The sequence below is a fragment of the Dermacentor albipictus genome, chromosome 10, assembly GCF_038994185.2.
Source record: "Dermacentor albipictus isolate Rhodes 1998 colony chromosome 10, USDA_Dalb.pri_finalv2, whole genome shotgun sequence".
Taxonomy (NCBI): domain Eukaryota; kingdom Metazoa; phylum Arthropoda; class Arachnida; order Ixodida; family Ixodidae; genus Dermacentor; species Dermacentor albipictus.
This window is the reverse complement of record NC_091830.1, coordinates 75,252,479-75,267,841: the sequence shown is the minus strand read 5'-3', so window position 1 is coordinate 75,267,841 and position 15,363 is coordinate 75,252,479. Positions and strand designations below refer to the sequence as shown.

Below are 15,363 nucleotides of genomic sequence, written 5' to 3'. Positions count from 1 at the left end.
TTTTTCCGTTCCACCTGATTAGATAATTAGTCTTAATTAATCAGCTTCTCAAATATTATAATTAGATGAGAAGTGTCAAGGAGAAAATTGTAGAGCGACGTGAAAAACTTCCAGATACAGCTTTCCGTTGCTGAATACGTGAAAGTGTCTTTCCGAGCATGAAAGAAGCCCGCAAATACATGCAAAGTGCCTCAAGAGGCCAGTCGTGCGACAATTTTTCATGTATTCGTAGGCTTCTTTCGCGCTCAGAAAAAATTTTATGTAGTTTGTATTGAGGAACGGAAAGCTGTATCGGGAGCTTTTCATACGGCTCTGCAATTTTCTCATTGACACTTTTAATCTAATTATAATATTCAAGATGTTCATTAACTAATTAGGACAAATGATCTAATTAGGCGGTATGAAAAAAAAATCTGAATACTACCACCAAGCGACGGCAAACAACATTACCTTGGTTCTGTCCAGCTACGCGGCATCTGCATATTTTTAATGTTTGGCTCAGGTTACGTGGGACACCCTGTAGATCATGCAGCTTCAATTCCGCATAGCAGCGACGAAATTTTGAAGGATTTTTTTTATCACTGAATAAGATTGGCACAAACCCAGTGGAACAAACACACCCAGCGACTCAAGTTGGGGCAAGGGTTGCTTTTGAACCCAGTTCCATCGGGACAGCCGCCCAATGCTCTGCTCATTAGACCAATGACCCCGTGACCAAAGACTCAATGACCCAATTGCCGTGAAAGAGGTTAGACACTGGCCCAGACATGGATACTAGAAAGTGTGTGAAGTATCCCAAGAATACTACTCGCACCTAAAGCTAACTTCGCCCAGTTTCCAAATATGTCTGTCTAACCTAAGCTCTTTCAGTCCAACTTGGCTCACTAGGCATTCCATGGTCTAATTGCTGTGCTGAGGGAACCAAGTTTGAGCGAACCATTGAACCAACTTGGGTCACTGAGTAAGTGACACTGGGTATGTGGCCCTCTTGAATGAAAAAAAAAATCTGGGAGATCACGATGAATGGCGACGTTATTGCAATTAGCATTTATGCAACATAGCAACATGCCATGTTTCCATCATCGAAACACATCCTGTATGAGGTGTGCTTGTAACGACGTTCATTACTCGCGCTTCCCACTGAACATGCTGCATCATCTAGCGGCACCGTGGAATTTGCGCCTGGTGCCTGTATGAATTCAGACTCTATTGTCTTCGTGTATATGATGCGGGCTGGATCCCACCCAGCACCAGGAGAATTTCAAGGATTTGGATTTCATTTTTTTTTTTTTGGCATAGCACTCAGTAGGCAGATTTAATTGTTACACACGCCTCCAAATTACACTCGGATCTAACAATGAGCCGCTGTTGCACAGTAAACTTGTGTGTGTGTTCTGTGGTAAAATAAACCCTTACTACAATCTTCCCGTGCAACATCATTGTTAAAACCAGGAATGCTACAAGTGGGGTCGATTGTACTTCATTTTGTTTAATGAAAATGTTGGAATGTTTGCCCTTTTTGCTTTTTTTCGTGCAACCCAGTTATAACAATGGCCTTTCCTTGGCGCTAGAACACAGTCAACAACCAATTTTTCGGAGGCCTAATTTTTTGGACATGCCCAATAACTTGGACGCCTTTGCAACACCACCACGCACCCCACAGAACTGATATATAAGGACGTCTGAAATTTTGGACGCTGGAACTCTTTGCTGTAAAATTTTCAGAACTATTCGCCGTGAGTGCAGACCCAAAATGCCATTAATAGAAGCCACCACCGATGCCGCTTTGACTATCTCGCAGAGTCGAACCACTGCTACCACACGCTGATCGGGTGGTAGCCACGACCACCACAGCGACGCAAGGCCTGGGTGGTTCAATGCTCGCTGCCAAGCTTCCTCAGTGTCGTGTTTTGCATTGAATTCACCCGTCAGCAGTGGCGCTGACTCTGCCTTTGTCATCCTTGCCAATGGCTTTGAGGCACAGAAAGTACGGCAAGGTGTTGACGATGCACAATGCCAGTTCCCTAAAGTCAGCTTCGCCGCAGTACAGCCGTGTTACGCTGGCAAGCATATGCAATGTACTGCGGTGAAGCATAGCAAGAATATAAAGGGGCCACTGTAACAGGATACAGTATTAATTATTTAATTAAACATGCGTACACCCACCGTCTGTCACAGTACAAGCACTGATATGCCTAATAATATAAGTGTACTGGCAGGCCTTCAGAGCCATTTCGGACAGCCTGTGGCGATTTGAGCCTTCATCATCATCATCAGGCTGGTTACGTCCACTGCAGGGCAAAGGCCTCTCCCATACTTCGCCAACTACCCCGGTCATGTACTAATTGTGGCCATGTTGTCCCTGGCAAACGTCTTAATGTCATCCACCCACCTAACTTTCTGCCGCCCCCTGCTACGCTTCCCTTCCCCCTTGGAATCCAGTCCGTAACCCTTAATGACCATCGGTTATCTTCCCTCCTCATTACATGTCCGGCCCATGCCCATTTCTTTTTCTTGATTTCAACCAAGATGTCATTAGATGAAATCAAGAAAAAGAAATGGGCATGGGCCGGACATGTAATGAGGAGGGAAGATAACCGATGGCGATTAAGGGTTACGGACTGGATTTGAGTTTTTGAGGGCACTAAAAGACATGCACTCATTTTTTTCGGACTGCTGGATCGTTCAGACATTATCATGGCACCTAGGCAAACCAAAAAATTTGGACATTGACTGCATGTTGTTATAAGTAGATTCCACTGCATAACAGTTATATTATATAAATTGGATTTTTCGGACACTAAGGAATTGTTATAAGCAGGTTCAACTGTACCTCTTCCAGTGCCTGTTCATTGCATAGGCCAGCACAGTGGATGTGAGTTGCGCCAATGAGGCGTTGCGCTGGACGTTATGCCACACAACTGTGAAAGTATTCCCCAAAAGTGACGGACTGCGAACGTGGTCTGCCAGTTATGTCCCTCACATTCTTGGAACGTTTGGAGCAGAATATAGATACGACAACATGGTACATCCCTCACACATCCCTCACACACTCACCCGGACAGAGCCAGCATCCTTGTCGCATGCAGCGGCCCAGTAAAACAGTCTGCGAACGCAGGCGTCGACTTCGGCCTTGCACGCCGCCTCGGGTCGGCTGATCATGTTGCGTATGACGCCGACCATTTCGGCCGCCCGCATCTGCAGGTTCTCGGCCAGGTAGAACAGCACCTGGGCTCGACTGTGTGCCGACCGGGATGACCACCTGGGTGCCGGCACCACATACACTCCATTGAACAACGAAGGGCTAGGGGCTGTGCATCCTTCATTGGTTGCTTCTAGGTATAAAATCAGAGAGCACCAAACTGTCCATAAATGTTGTCACACCTCAATAAATCGACTCAGATATTGAATTATCAGATATATAGCAAAGTAAATCTAAAATGCTTCTCACAAATATCGGCATGTAGTATTGTATGCTTATAACGAATATATGAGATAACAATGGTGCTTTCATGTTGGATGTGACTTCATTAAAACAAGCTTAAACTGTATTCTAAGAAAGCACAAAGCTGTTACTGCTAGAGATCTAAGTGAAACATAACTGAAACAACAATTGACATGGTTAGCAGTAAATAAACGGACATTATGCGTCAGCACTCTTCTGGTGATTTATAAAAGAAGAAATTCTTGCATATTTAGGCTACAAGTTCTGGAACAGGGAATACCAAACCATTTTGGCATGCTTTTTTCATCCTTTCTCATGCTTTCATAAGGTATGTTCGATACACCTACACCACTGTGAACCAGTTCACGGTGGTTCACGTACCTATCATCTGTTTCTGCTGTCATTTATTGCACAACTGTGATAAGGACAACCGGATGTGAGCGCTTGTCTTGTTCTATTTTCACCTTGCAGGTTGAAAATCGCAGCAGGATTTGGAATAGTGACAAAGCTCACGTCTTGAAGCCCACGAGTGCTGCTTCCACGGCATTTCTGACATCCTTGCGCCCCGCCTCGGGAAAGTAGCCAACTGTCCTGTTGTCATTGCTGCTGGCGAAGTAGGAGGCGTTGGACACTGGTCGCGTCTGCTGACCAGCGATAAACATTTTGTAGGTTGTCAGCTCACCCCTGAAAAATGGGAGAGGTTTTTCTGGTTTTACTATGGCAGTCCTTTGTTTACAAGAGCATGCTCCTTAGGCATTCTGGGAAAGTGTTACCAATAAAGAATACATTCACTGGACACAAATGAAGGGGAGACACTAAACGAGAGGACTATGCACTGACTATCGTCTTGATTATCAATTAACAGTCAGCACAAGGTCCTATCTTTTTGTGCCTCTGCTTCATCTTAAGTCTTTTGAGCTGTAGCAATTACTACCCAAAATCAAGTTTGAACTGTGCACCACAGTGACGCTCAGAAGGCGGAGGGGCATGCCTCGCTCTGCCGTAGCCTTCTCAGTGCAAGGCATTGAAGAAGCAGAAGCACGGCGAAGGGGATCAAAGCGAGATTTTTTATTGCTAATAACTCCGCTTCCGCTGAATGCACTGAAGTAGTTTTAACAGTATTTCTGAAATAGCCTATTTTACCTTCAAACGCATTTTTCGACTTCGATAGGAAGTGCTTCGGGGCCTTTCTAATGGCTTTTGAGAGTGGCTACTATTGCTCCAAGCAGCCTTTGCATGGCCTCCAAGATTGGCTACTGGTGTCCGGGCTGCCACTGAGAGCTTCTTTCTCATATTTTGCCCAAGCCTTTGCACATGCATCAGTTGCAAGAGAGAAATCTGGAGAGTTTCGCTTCCCAACATCTAGATGCCTTTGCATAGGCACTATGGAGGACAATACACTTTGCTCTGTTCAACCAACACTTAAGAGTTCCACCCAAACGGGACCACAGTGGCCAATACAAAGTCCATAATGGCAAAGCAGCAGTTTCTTGTTAGTGGTTGGCCCATGCCGTTGGAGTGGATTTAACAAGGTATTTCGTTTCACAGAGCGCCTGCAGCACTGTCACAATTTTAGCAGCGTCACTATGGCTGCGTAAGGGTCGACAACGGTGGGCATGTTCATCACCGACATTTATGCATTAAATTAGTATGCTGCTTGGCCTAAAAGGTGAAAACATAGTTGAAATTTTAATAATCCAGCAAAGGGGTAAAAATAAGAAAATAAGTATCAAACGTGCGAGCCAAAGCGAGGACCTCACAGTTGTGAGGTCCTCGCTTTGTGCGGTGCCATGAAACATGAACAGCTAATGCGTCTGTTTCGCTAGTATTTATCTGCCGTTGCATAGTGCACATAGCAGTTCGGCTAGGGACAAACGAAGTGTAGCATGTTCTCCGTAGTACCTAGGAAAGGCACATATTGAGAAGCAAAAGTCACCAGATTTTTCTGGTACAACTTGCACATGCGTGCAAAGGTCCGGCGAGCGAGCGAAAGAAGCATTCCTGGGCTGCTACATGGCCAGCAGCACCCGCAAGTTTTTAAACGAGACAGATGGCGCAGCGGTTTCCTGCCTGCCATATTCCTGCCCACACATCTCAAGGAATGGGATTACTTTGTTTGCACAACGGCATTTTTGCTTCTCCCAACTTTTGCTGCGGAAGGGCGTGCACAAATAATGACTTCTGCCTCGGCTGATATTTTTAGTTTTTGCTGGATTTACTAGCTATAGAAGGCTCCATGTACACGCTAGAAATGGCCGAAAATTTCTTTAAATTGAAACTGTGTCACGAAATTACTTAGTTAAATTACGAAAAAATATATGGTTTTCGATGAAACTAAGATTGGGAAACGAATATAGTTTGCTACATCACTGATTCCTTTGACTCAAAATTCGTTACATTGGAGTTTCAGTGTATCTTCTATTCTAAGATAAATCTACTCTATAGAGTAGGCTCTTTTGCATACCATTAATGTAGTTACAAAGTGTTCGCACACTTCTTCCTTGAAAAATTTATACGAAGCTTGGGGGTTGCTTGCGTTCATTATATTCGGTAATATTTGAGCGATTTTCTTTTTTGCATGGTCAGCCTGTAAATTGTAGGAGATACAAGGTACTATTTGAAGTGTGATGCCCTGAAATGGCAGCCGGATCTGAAGCATTTTGCCATGCTATAGTGGCAGATCAAACGTGTGGCATGCGACAAAAGTAGGAGACGTACAGTACGGAAAGGCATATGATCCGGCACTATGGCATGGCAAAACGCATCTGATCCGACTGCTGTTTCAGTGCGTTGGATGCCGAATTGTACAGCGTGTCACCTACCTTAGTCACGTATGAAGCGTTCGATCCGGCACTACAGCCCGACAAAATGCCTCGGACTTGGCTGCCATTTTGGCATGCCAGACATTGTATTAGACACCAAGATCGTACTGTGTATCACCTTTCACAGCAGCAAGTTACGGGTGCGATCATTATGCGAGGAAAAAACACTGATTGGAAAAGTGGGAGGTGCATTCATTACACGAGTGCGTTTATTATGCAAGTAAATATGGTAGTATAATATTTTGAATACGATGAAGCGCGAAAGATGGGACGAAGTAAGGAGAGACAGGACTGTATCTCGCCTCTGTCCCATTTTTCATGCTTCACCGTACTCAAATATGCATCGTCAGCTGGCCCTAAACTCCACTAATCTTATCGTAAATACTTTATTTGAGTTCCTTATACATGTCTGCTCCCGCATGACAGCTGTACTGTCAAGTCTTCATGAATTTGTTCACCTTGATCGGTATCTGCTCTGTCTTAGTTAGACAAGATTTCAGCAGACTTTTGATTTGGCCTGAAGTTTTACAGCCTGCACATCTTTTTCTTCCTATAGAAAGTACACCATGAGGTCGCAGAGACTTTGGGACAATGCAACTGCTATCGAGAATGCTCTTGAAAACTGGGCACAGAAGCTGTTACTGCAAAAGCGCCATTTTCTTTAACTGGACATACCCTTCGTCGACGCTGCCAAATGGACCCGGCGGCACATCCTGCACCTTGTCTCCAAATTCTTTTAGGTTCATCTTGCAGCGAGGCAGGGGAGCGGGGCTCTCGGCTGGCTTGATGAACGTAAGAATGCCCTATGAGTTCGCAAGGGTAGAAAGAAATTGATTATAACAGAGAACGGCATTTCTACAAAATGACAGGCAATTTTTATAAATGTAGCCATTCGATTGCCTATGCCTACCAACACTGAGCCTGGCTGGGATTCTGGCCTCCACACATCTCCGTTCGGGTCCCATGGATGGTGCAGCAATGTGTGGGGACGCTCAACTCTCGCACGTCCCCTGATGACATTTTCCCCACATGGTTCTTGCATCTCCTGTAATCTGGCTTCTTTGCATAGCTGAGCGCCACCGGCAGTCGGTGTGCTAGAAACGGTGCGACTGTTATGCTGTTAATGCCCACTGATGACGGGGTTAGTCAGGCGCAAAAGAGAGTAGCCTCTTCCTTTTAGGCTCAGGGTTGGTGGTGTACGCGGTCGTCACACACTGATTGACACAGTTCGCGGGACCATCCCGAGAAAGGCTTCGGACTGAGACAACGGGATGGACGAACATGATCCTTCAACCACATCGCCATTCATATGACTGTACATGCGAACAATTAGGCAGTGTCCAGATTGGCGAACTCACGGCAGTGCGGAGATCCGTGGAAACGTGTGACGGCACATTGTCTACAGTCCTGTGCATTTTGCATAGTAAAACAGCACCATGCAATGTCTGCCTCATCACGTAGCCCCCGACTCCACGACACAGGGCTTAACTTTGCTATCGCGAAACTGCCAACATGGTGTGGGATTGCACGATATGTTGACAACTTGTACAGTCTGGTGTGATCCGATCACTGGCTCACATGCTGGCTCGTCTTTACCTTGTGACAAGCACCTTCTCTTTTACGCCATAGGGTCAGTTGACTTTCAGTGCGAGAGTCCAGTTTCAATCTTTTTCGAGTAATTTTTACCATCTGGGGTTCTTTAATATGCACCCAATGCACTGCTCACGGACACTTTTGCTATTTGCCACCACTGTAATGCAGTTGCTGCCAGCACCGGAATTTGATCCTGCACCCTTGGGCTAAGAAGTGCGATGCCAAAGCGACTACTCCTTCAAGGCGGGTGAAACATTTTGCAGTGGCTATACAGAACTTGTAAATTGGAGGAACCCCCAGGACAACGAAAATGAGGGCACAGGTGGCATATGCTACACTCGAATGGTGTCAAAATGGACTGCGGTCACCATATTTTCAACACTGCGTATGCGGATTGGTCCGAGAACATATCTAAATGCCAAATTACACGTACAAGTGCCGGAGAGCGAAAGGTTTGCCGTGCCTCGCGAGTGATGCCGGTTTGGGCCTGCAAGACGTGCGCCAGTGCACGCCCACTTGGCCCTCGAGATGTGCTCGTCCACAAGGCGTCGTCTGCCTAGCCTCTGCTTGCCATCCTGTTGGTACATGTTCCATGGTTGGTGGATCGATGCAAAAAATGTTTTGATGCCATAACCATAAGCTTTGTTTACATGCATGCAACAGCAGGGCTTCGCTTCACCTATAGGCTTTCCCTGCATTTACCTTAGAGCGTTCTTAGCGAGGACGAATGCCCTCATAAATGTCCATCTACGGCACAGTGTCTGTTTGGCACCTACTTGGAATTTGCTCGCTACTGTCATGACATACTATGCTAGAGCGGGATAGCAAACTAATTATGCAGAGAGCAATTAGGCCTTTGCAGCATACTGCATTGTCAACACATCACCAGGGCTAATGCTGTGGTGCCATCTATTAACTAGAAATGAAACTTGTCTTAAGGCTCAGCGCCATGTCTGTAGTTTTAGCAGAGTAAAAAAATAAAGACACCTGATCTCAATAATTACCGCAAAACATACGTAATCCTTTGACCTCAGCATGAGACGAGACTTAGCAATGACAGGTTTCACCGCTTCCTTCTTGCTAACAGCGCGGAGAAAGCCAGTAAAAAGTCAGAATTTGGATAGAAGCGGGTGGTCAGTGATGTATGGGCGCTGCCATGCTGCTATAGGCGATCCTGGTTACCAGCGGTAACTGCCACGGTAATTCTCGGTGTACGAAGTGCATGCACAAAGGCAATAACACGTCACGTATCACTGCGCTGTATCATGTAGCGAGCCAAAAAAAAGCTATCTAGTGCAGCCAATAATCAGCCAGTTACGACCGTAACTATATACCGCTGCGCAAGGATATTGCCTGGGTACGCCTCGTATGTCCGGCACTGCTGCAAGGTACTTGTGAGATGGAGTATATACAGTAGATCCTCGTTGATACATTCCCATTACGCTTGTTTCCCTGGCGCCAACGTTCGCAATCGAGAATGCCAAAAATGGCCCCACAGTGTAGGTCATTTTTTACAGTTTCATTTGCTCCTGGAAAAGAATCTTTCAGCACGGATATTGAAGCAAGTCGCAAACTGCAATCGTATGATACATTTTCTGGCCGCTAGATCCCATGTAAAAAATAAAATACACGAGGCGTGCGCTAACGAGAACGCCATGCTTTGATGTGTACAATCTGTCCACTACCATGTCCGCATGCATGAGGCACGTGGGCGCAAGCTTTAGTACGCTGGCAAGCACATGTGCATTATTCTGGCCTTAATGAAGCACCATACAGTGCGTGAAATTTCAGTTGCCCTTCGATATTAGTTCTATGAAGTTGGTAGCAGTGCCACAGGGAATCCTGAATAATCGAGCAGGTCTAAAAACGTAGCTGGTGACTTACTTTCCTTTATATAATTTTTTGTCACTCTGCGTGCTTGATGCCAAGGCTGCAGGTCCTTGGGCGTCAGCCTTTCAACATTTGTGTAAACAGATCCAAACATCCTGGTCACATGCTTTGATTCTCAGATATGAGTGGCTGCTTGGCCTACATGTTTGGAACATGTGCAAGAGTTTAAAAAATATTTTTATTATAGCTTGCTATTGCTTATAGGGCAGATATTAGAGACTCGGGCGACTTGCATTATAAGTGGTCTATGCTATATTTATCTTTCATGCCTGTCTATATTTTGGCGCTAGGTGTACTCAGGCATCACCAAACTACTGCTGTAGGCACAAGCAACTCACCCGCTCACCGCAGACGACCCCACTGCGCGATCCAAACTCAACGGAAGCGTCACGGAGTCCCTGTCCATTGACAAAGACTGATGTCGCCTTGTAGGCAGCTGCAAGCTCCAAGGCGACAGGCAGCTTTTCAGTCCACAAGCTCACTTCCGAATGATGCACTGCACTGTTCACCAGTGTCACCGACTCCTTGGCTGTACGGAACTGAGTCACCAACACCAGTGGCAAACCCACCTGTAAACAAACAAACAAGTTTTTAAATGCACAGAAATCGCCGACAATGATTGCCCACGTAAGCGAATATCCAAACGCTTCATCAAATGCATGAAGCGGCAGCACAGAGTGGGTACTTGAGCTGGTAGTGTCGGGCAGCCATAAGCATCCGCAGGGGCCCCATGACAGCACCCCCTGCTCACTTTTGATATGCTTCACTGCACAAGTATTCTTTACCGCATAGCACGGTTGTAATGCAGCGAATCCAACTTAAAGAACCAACAACAGCAATTTTTGGGGGGTTCGAATACAGTCGAACCCGACTATATTGAACCTGTTTACATCAAATTATTCTGTATATCAAACAATTTATGATCATGGTATATTTACAAAAGTATATATAGCCGAAATTACACTTACATCGAACAAAGATAGCTGGGACCCTCGATATATAGAACGTCACGCGGTGCAAAAGTGCTCCCAGAAGTTGGCTTTGCCTCGCAACGGCGAGGAAACCCGGCGGCGCGGCTCCATCTCCATCCAGCCACCGCTCCTCTACCGTAACCGCATCACATCGGGCGAGTCGTCGACTCCACCCTCCCCTCCCCCCCCCCTCGGTAAAAATTATCCTGGTCCGCCCACCGCACTAGCTCAGACAGCCAATCACAGGCTCTTGTGCCCTTGTCATACAAGCTGGCGGAAGTGCGAGTTGTCTCGCTGCTTTTGTGGTTCATTGTGTTTGCACCTTGTTAGAATGTACTCTGGCCTTGCGGGCCTTCTCCTGCAGTGTTTCCGTGATGAAGTGGCAGAATCTGCCTTTCACCGTGGAGCTCGAAATCATAAATCGGGTCGAACACAGTGAGAAGTAGGATGACGCCTAAGCGTGCAAGGTTCCAAGGAGCACTCAGCACGATCTTTCATAATATGTATGGGGGAGATTAGGACTAAAGCGGACAAACTCCTGACCCGGTGGCCGTGATGCCCGATGCGTATGTGCGACCTTGTACAAATGGTTCATACGAAATTGCTTCAGACGTGCCAGCTTCCGTGTGCACGGTGGCGGCTGAAAATTCTGATGAGTTCGGTGAAGCCATTGCCAGTGTTTCTGGAATTCTGGAATTTCTGGAAGCCATTGACGAATCAACGGCCAACGAGTTTGTGAATGCGGATGATGGTGTCGCAACCATGGGAGAGCCCGAAAATGAAGACTACATTGCCGACATCATACCGAGCACAAGTGAAAATGGGCACAATGAGGAAAGCAATGACGATTCTTTGCCCACATCCTCCAGGGTGATTGGTGCCCTTGCACTAGACTGGCGATTCTGCGCGAATGTGGAAGGCTGCAGCTTCAGCTGCTCCGACTCTTCAGACAATGTGGAGAAGTCCGTGCCTCGTAGGATGCGAAATTGCTCAAGCAGAAGAAAACACAGGACTACTTCCTGCGAAGCTAAGCCAGTTTATCAATATAGTGATTTTATAAATGGTATGTGCTTTTACAACGTCGAATTCTCTAGCAGGCTTATATCGAATTATGCCCTATATTGAACTGATAGGCTCTCTATCTGATACTGATAGAATCAAACATTCGAAGTTTAGAACATTCGCACATCAGTAGTTTTAACCAGTGCACACTTTTTAGATACTTCACCAATAGCTAGGTGCATGTTTTCTCCAGATATGCTTCTGCAAGTTCAGTTACTTACTGCCAACTTTTGTAGCTTGTTGCAATATATCAGACGCTTCCTGCAATGTACTGTTTGTCTGTTGCAAAGTACTAACCGTTGTAACGTATACATTTATTGTATACGTTATTGTAGCAATGTGCGAGAGGAAATATCCCTCAGCATCTCTCAATTTAAATGACTGCAGCATTCAAACAAGATATGGGAACATTACAAAATGACGGCATATCAAAAGGGAACATAATACATGGAAATCAATGGGATTTAGGTTGCGACTGCTCGAACGCAATGTATCCGCCAGAAAACAACAGCGAGGAACGTGCCAACGGGGTTCCACTGTACGCATATTTTTTTTTTTTTTATGAGAGATCAAAAGTTCCCCTTCGTGTTATACTTGTGGTCGCATTATGTTGCAAATGGGGTACATCACATACCGGAAATACACGAAAGTGCCCAAACGTGTCGTTCTGGCTTGACATTAGATCCCAGACATTGGGGTTGTATTATGTGAAGCACTTATTCCGTAGCAAGCTCGGCATATTGAAAATAGCTGCACTTTGATACGTTGGGAAGTGAAAAGTCTATGATCGTACTTCTTGCACAGCTTCTGAATGCCTGCTAAGCATGAAACAGAATAACAGCTATCACAGTGTGATGTGTGAAGTGCGCAAGTGCCGTGATCGGAGTGGGTCAGCCATGCGAAGGCGACGACGAGTCACTGCAGCGGTAGCATGAGCACGCCTAAGAAATAATTCCAACAGCAACAACAAGAAGCGAGGGAAAAGAGGAGAAAGAAGAAGTCGGGGAGACTTGGAACAATAAGCCTGCGTGGAGGAAGGAGTTTGCCAGCACTCTAGGTGCAGGAGTGAAGTCGCCGGGCCTCAGGCCCGTGCTTCGTTCCTTCCACTGGACCTGGGCGACCTTCCAGGGGCGCATCACCATGTTCTCACACACCGCATTCTCATGATCGCATGCAGGAAGATGCCGTGCGACGTCAGGAAAATGAAGTCCATGCACCGGGAGCAGAGGTGAAGCCAGTGGTGTCTGGCGTCGAGACCTCTACCATGCCAAGGCCACCTGCCCTTGTTCTCAACGTCGCATCCGGACTTATGCTGCATCACTGGATCCCGGGTGTTCGCCTGAGGGTTCTAGGCTCTATGCTTCTATGCTCCGAGGGCTGCCCTCCGTCACCAGCTCGAGTTCATCTTGCAACTCAACTGCAGACCATGAAACCGTAGGCCCTTTTTGACTTTGACACTTTCTTTGGAGACTTAATTCTTTTTTTATGTGCGTGTTTGATTAGTTTGTAGAGTTTCTGTTCCTCCTTGTGCTGGATGTCCTTTAATTGCTTGCTTGCAGTGCGATAATGAACAACTTCGTCACTTCATGGCTGAGGCAGTGCCTCAGCCACGATTAATTAATTGAAAGAACCTCATCACACACAGCGAGATGTTCCAATACTTGCTACAGAGAGCAAAGTAGATGGCTAAGTGGACAGTGGCCATCTTAAAAACCTTGCTTCAATTCTGACAAAGCCATCAAAAAAGAAAGAAAAAGCTTTGCTAAACAGCATCGAAATCAAAAATGATGCAGTTTAGTTTGCTGTCCAAACATGGCAGCTGAGCAGAAGGCTTGAAAACTTGTTGGGAAGGTTGTCTGCTCAGAGGAAAATGTCATGTTTTGTGATGCGCTTAATGTAAGTTGTGTTGCGCTTTTACATACAGCTATGATATGCGTTGCCTTATGTTTTTCTTGTTGATACAAGATGAGGTTACATCACAGAAACACCATCCAGACTCCTTCCATTACTAGGGCACAAAGCTGTTCTGTTAACTGTTTACATACACTGCCTCTTATACTGGCCAGAACTGCAACACTCTCAAGGCCAATTATAAACTCACAGGTGTACACTTATAACTGGTGCACCAGATAGTCTCGAGCGGAGTGAAAAAATAGCAACATACCGAGTCGAGCACAACTGGTGAAGATGGTGCAACGTCCGCAAACAGTGCCGGCCTCGGTGGGTAGGGGTGCTTGTCTGCATGAGCTGCTGAAAGAAGCTGAAAGCATAACTCTTAATGAGATCATGTCCAAGGCTATGCCTGATTAGCAAAATACCTTTAAATTAATATTGCATAGACCACTGTCCGGAACGAAGCCACAAAGCGGGCTTGCAATATTATTCTGGCTTTGTTGGACTCTAACCAACAAATTGTTTGCACTGGCATTCATTACGAGGATACCTGCCACAGTCATACCTCAATGTCACAAACACATATATAACATAATAATGGATGCAACAAAGTAAAGCTAAGATGCTAACCTCTTTACTTCACCTTCCATCTATTCATCCTAAAGGCTCTTTCCGGGTTACGGCAACAAAGGTTGAATACAAAATCTTTATTACTAGTCTAATTATAATTGCAATATAAAAGACCACAACACAAATGCAAATGGTAAAATCCTCAATTAGCAACATTAATCAGGTAATGATAGGGGTTTGCACGTACAACCATTATATAACGCACATAGATGAAAGCCCTGCAAAATACTTGGGCATCCGAGATACAGTCAACGCCGGAAAAAAAAGAATGCATGTCTTTTACTGCCCTTGAGCGCTCAAATTGCTATAGGCACATCCAAGGTAGCTCTGAAGGCCTGCCAGTATACTTATTAGGTGTATCGGTGCTCGCCCTGAGGCAGAAGATGGCGAGTGCCTGCGTGTATAATTAAGCACTACATACTCTGTCCCATGACAATTACCTCTTCCACTCTTGGTGTGCTTCACCCCAATACTTTGCATACACTTCACCGCCACTGCTGCATTGAGGCGAAGCTGAATTTCGGGAACCGGCATTATGCAACGCATCATGCTTTCCAAGCTTCGAAGCCACTGGCGAAGATTAGAAAGGCAGAGTCGGCGCCATTGCAAACAGTGGTGAGCGGTTCCAATAAAAAACATGGCACCGACCAGCAAGAAGCTTGGTAGCAAACGTCGAAGTAGCTAGGCCCGGAGTGCCACAGTGGTGGCTAGGGCTGCCAGCAGATCGGCATGCGAGAGCGCCTGCTCAAGGCGGCAAGATAATCAAAATGGCAGCAGTGGTGGCTTCGATCAATGCCACTTCGGTCTTGTGGTCACGGCAAGAAGTCCAGAAAATAGGACAGGGAAGGGCTTTTGCATCCGACATTTTAGCCATTCTTATACACCGATTCTATAGGGCATCGTGGCAGTGCCGCGAAGGCGCCCGAATTATCGGGCGTCCGGAAGATCTGTCATTGACTGTAGTTGACACATGCTAGCTCAACTGTGGAGCTTTAGGCACCATAACTCTGCTCCCATTATGGGGCACTTCACAGAACTGCGTTATTAATTTGACTAA

At 46.0% G+C, this 15,363-nt stretch overlaps 1 protein-coding gene across 4 annotated transcripts in view; it reads right to left on the bottom strand.

The window, feature by feature from the left end:
* The window catches only part of LOC135898851 (aldehyde dehydrogenase family 16 member A1-like), a 79,106-nt gene that overhangs the window by 2,813 nt on the left and 60,930 nt on the right, over positions 1-15,363 (bottom strand). For all 4 annotated transcript variants that reach the window (XM_065428026.2, XM_065428034.2, XM_065428040.2 and 1 more), the window contains 5 exons: positions 13,948-14,043; positions 10,089-10,319; positions 6,943-7,070; positions 3,959-4,129; positions 3,058-3,262 (listed from right to left, as the gene is read on the bottom strand). In XM_065428026.2, coding sequence (XP_065284098.1) covers positions 3,058-3,262; positions 3,959-4,129; positions 6,943-7,070; positions 10,089-10,319; positions 13,948-14,043 — 831 coding nt within the window. The remainder of the gene's footprint in view (positions 1-3,057; positions 3,263-3,958; positions 4,130-6,942; positions 7,071-10,088; positions 10,320-13,947; positions 14,044-15,363) is intronic.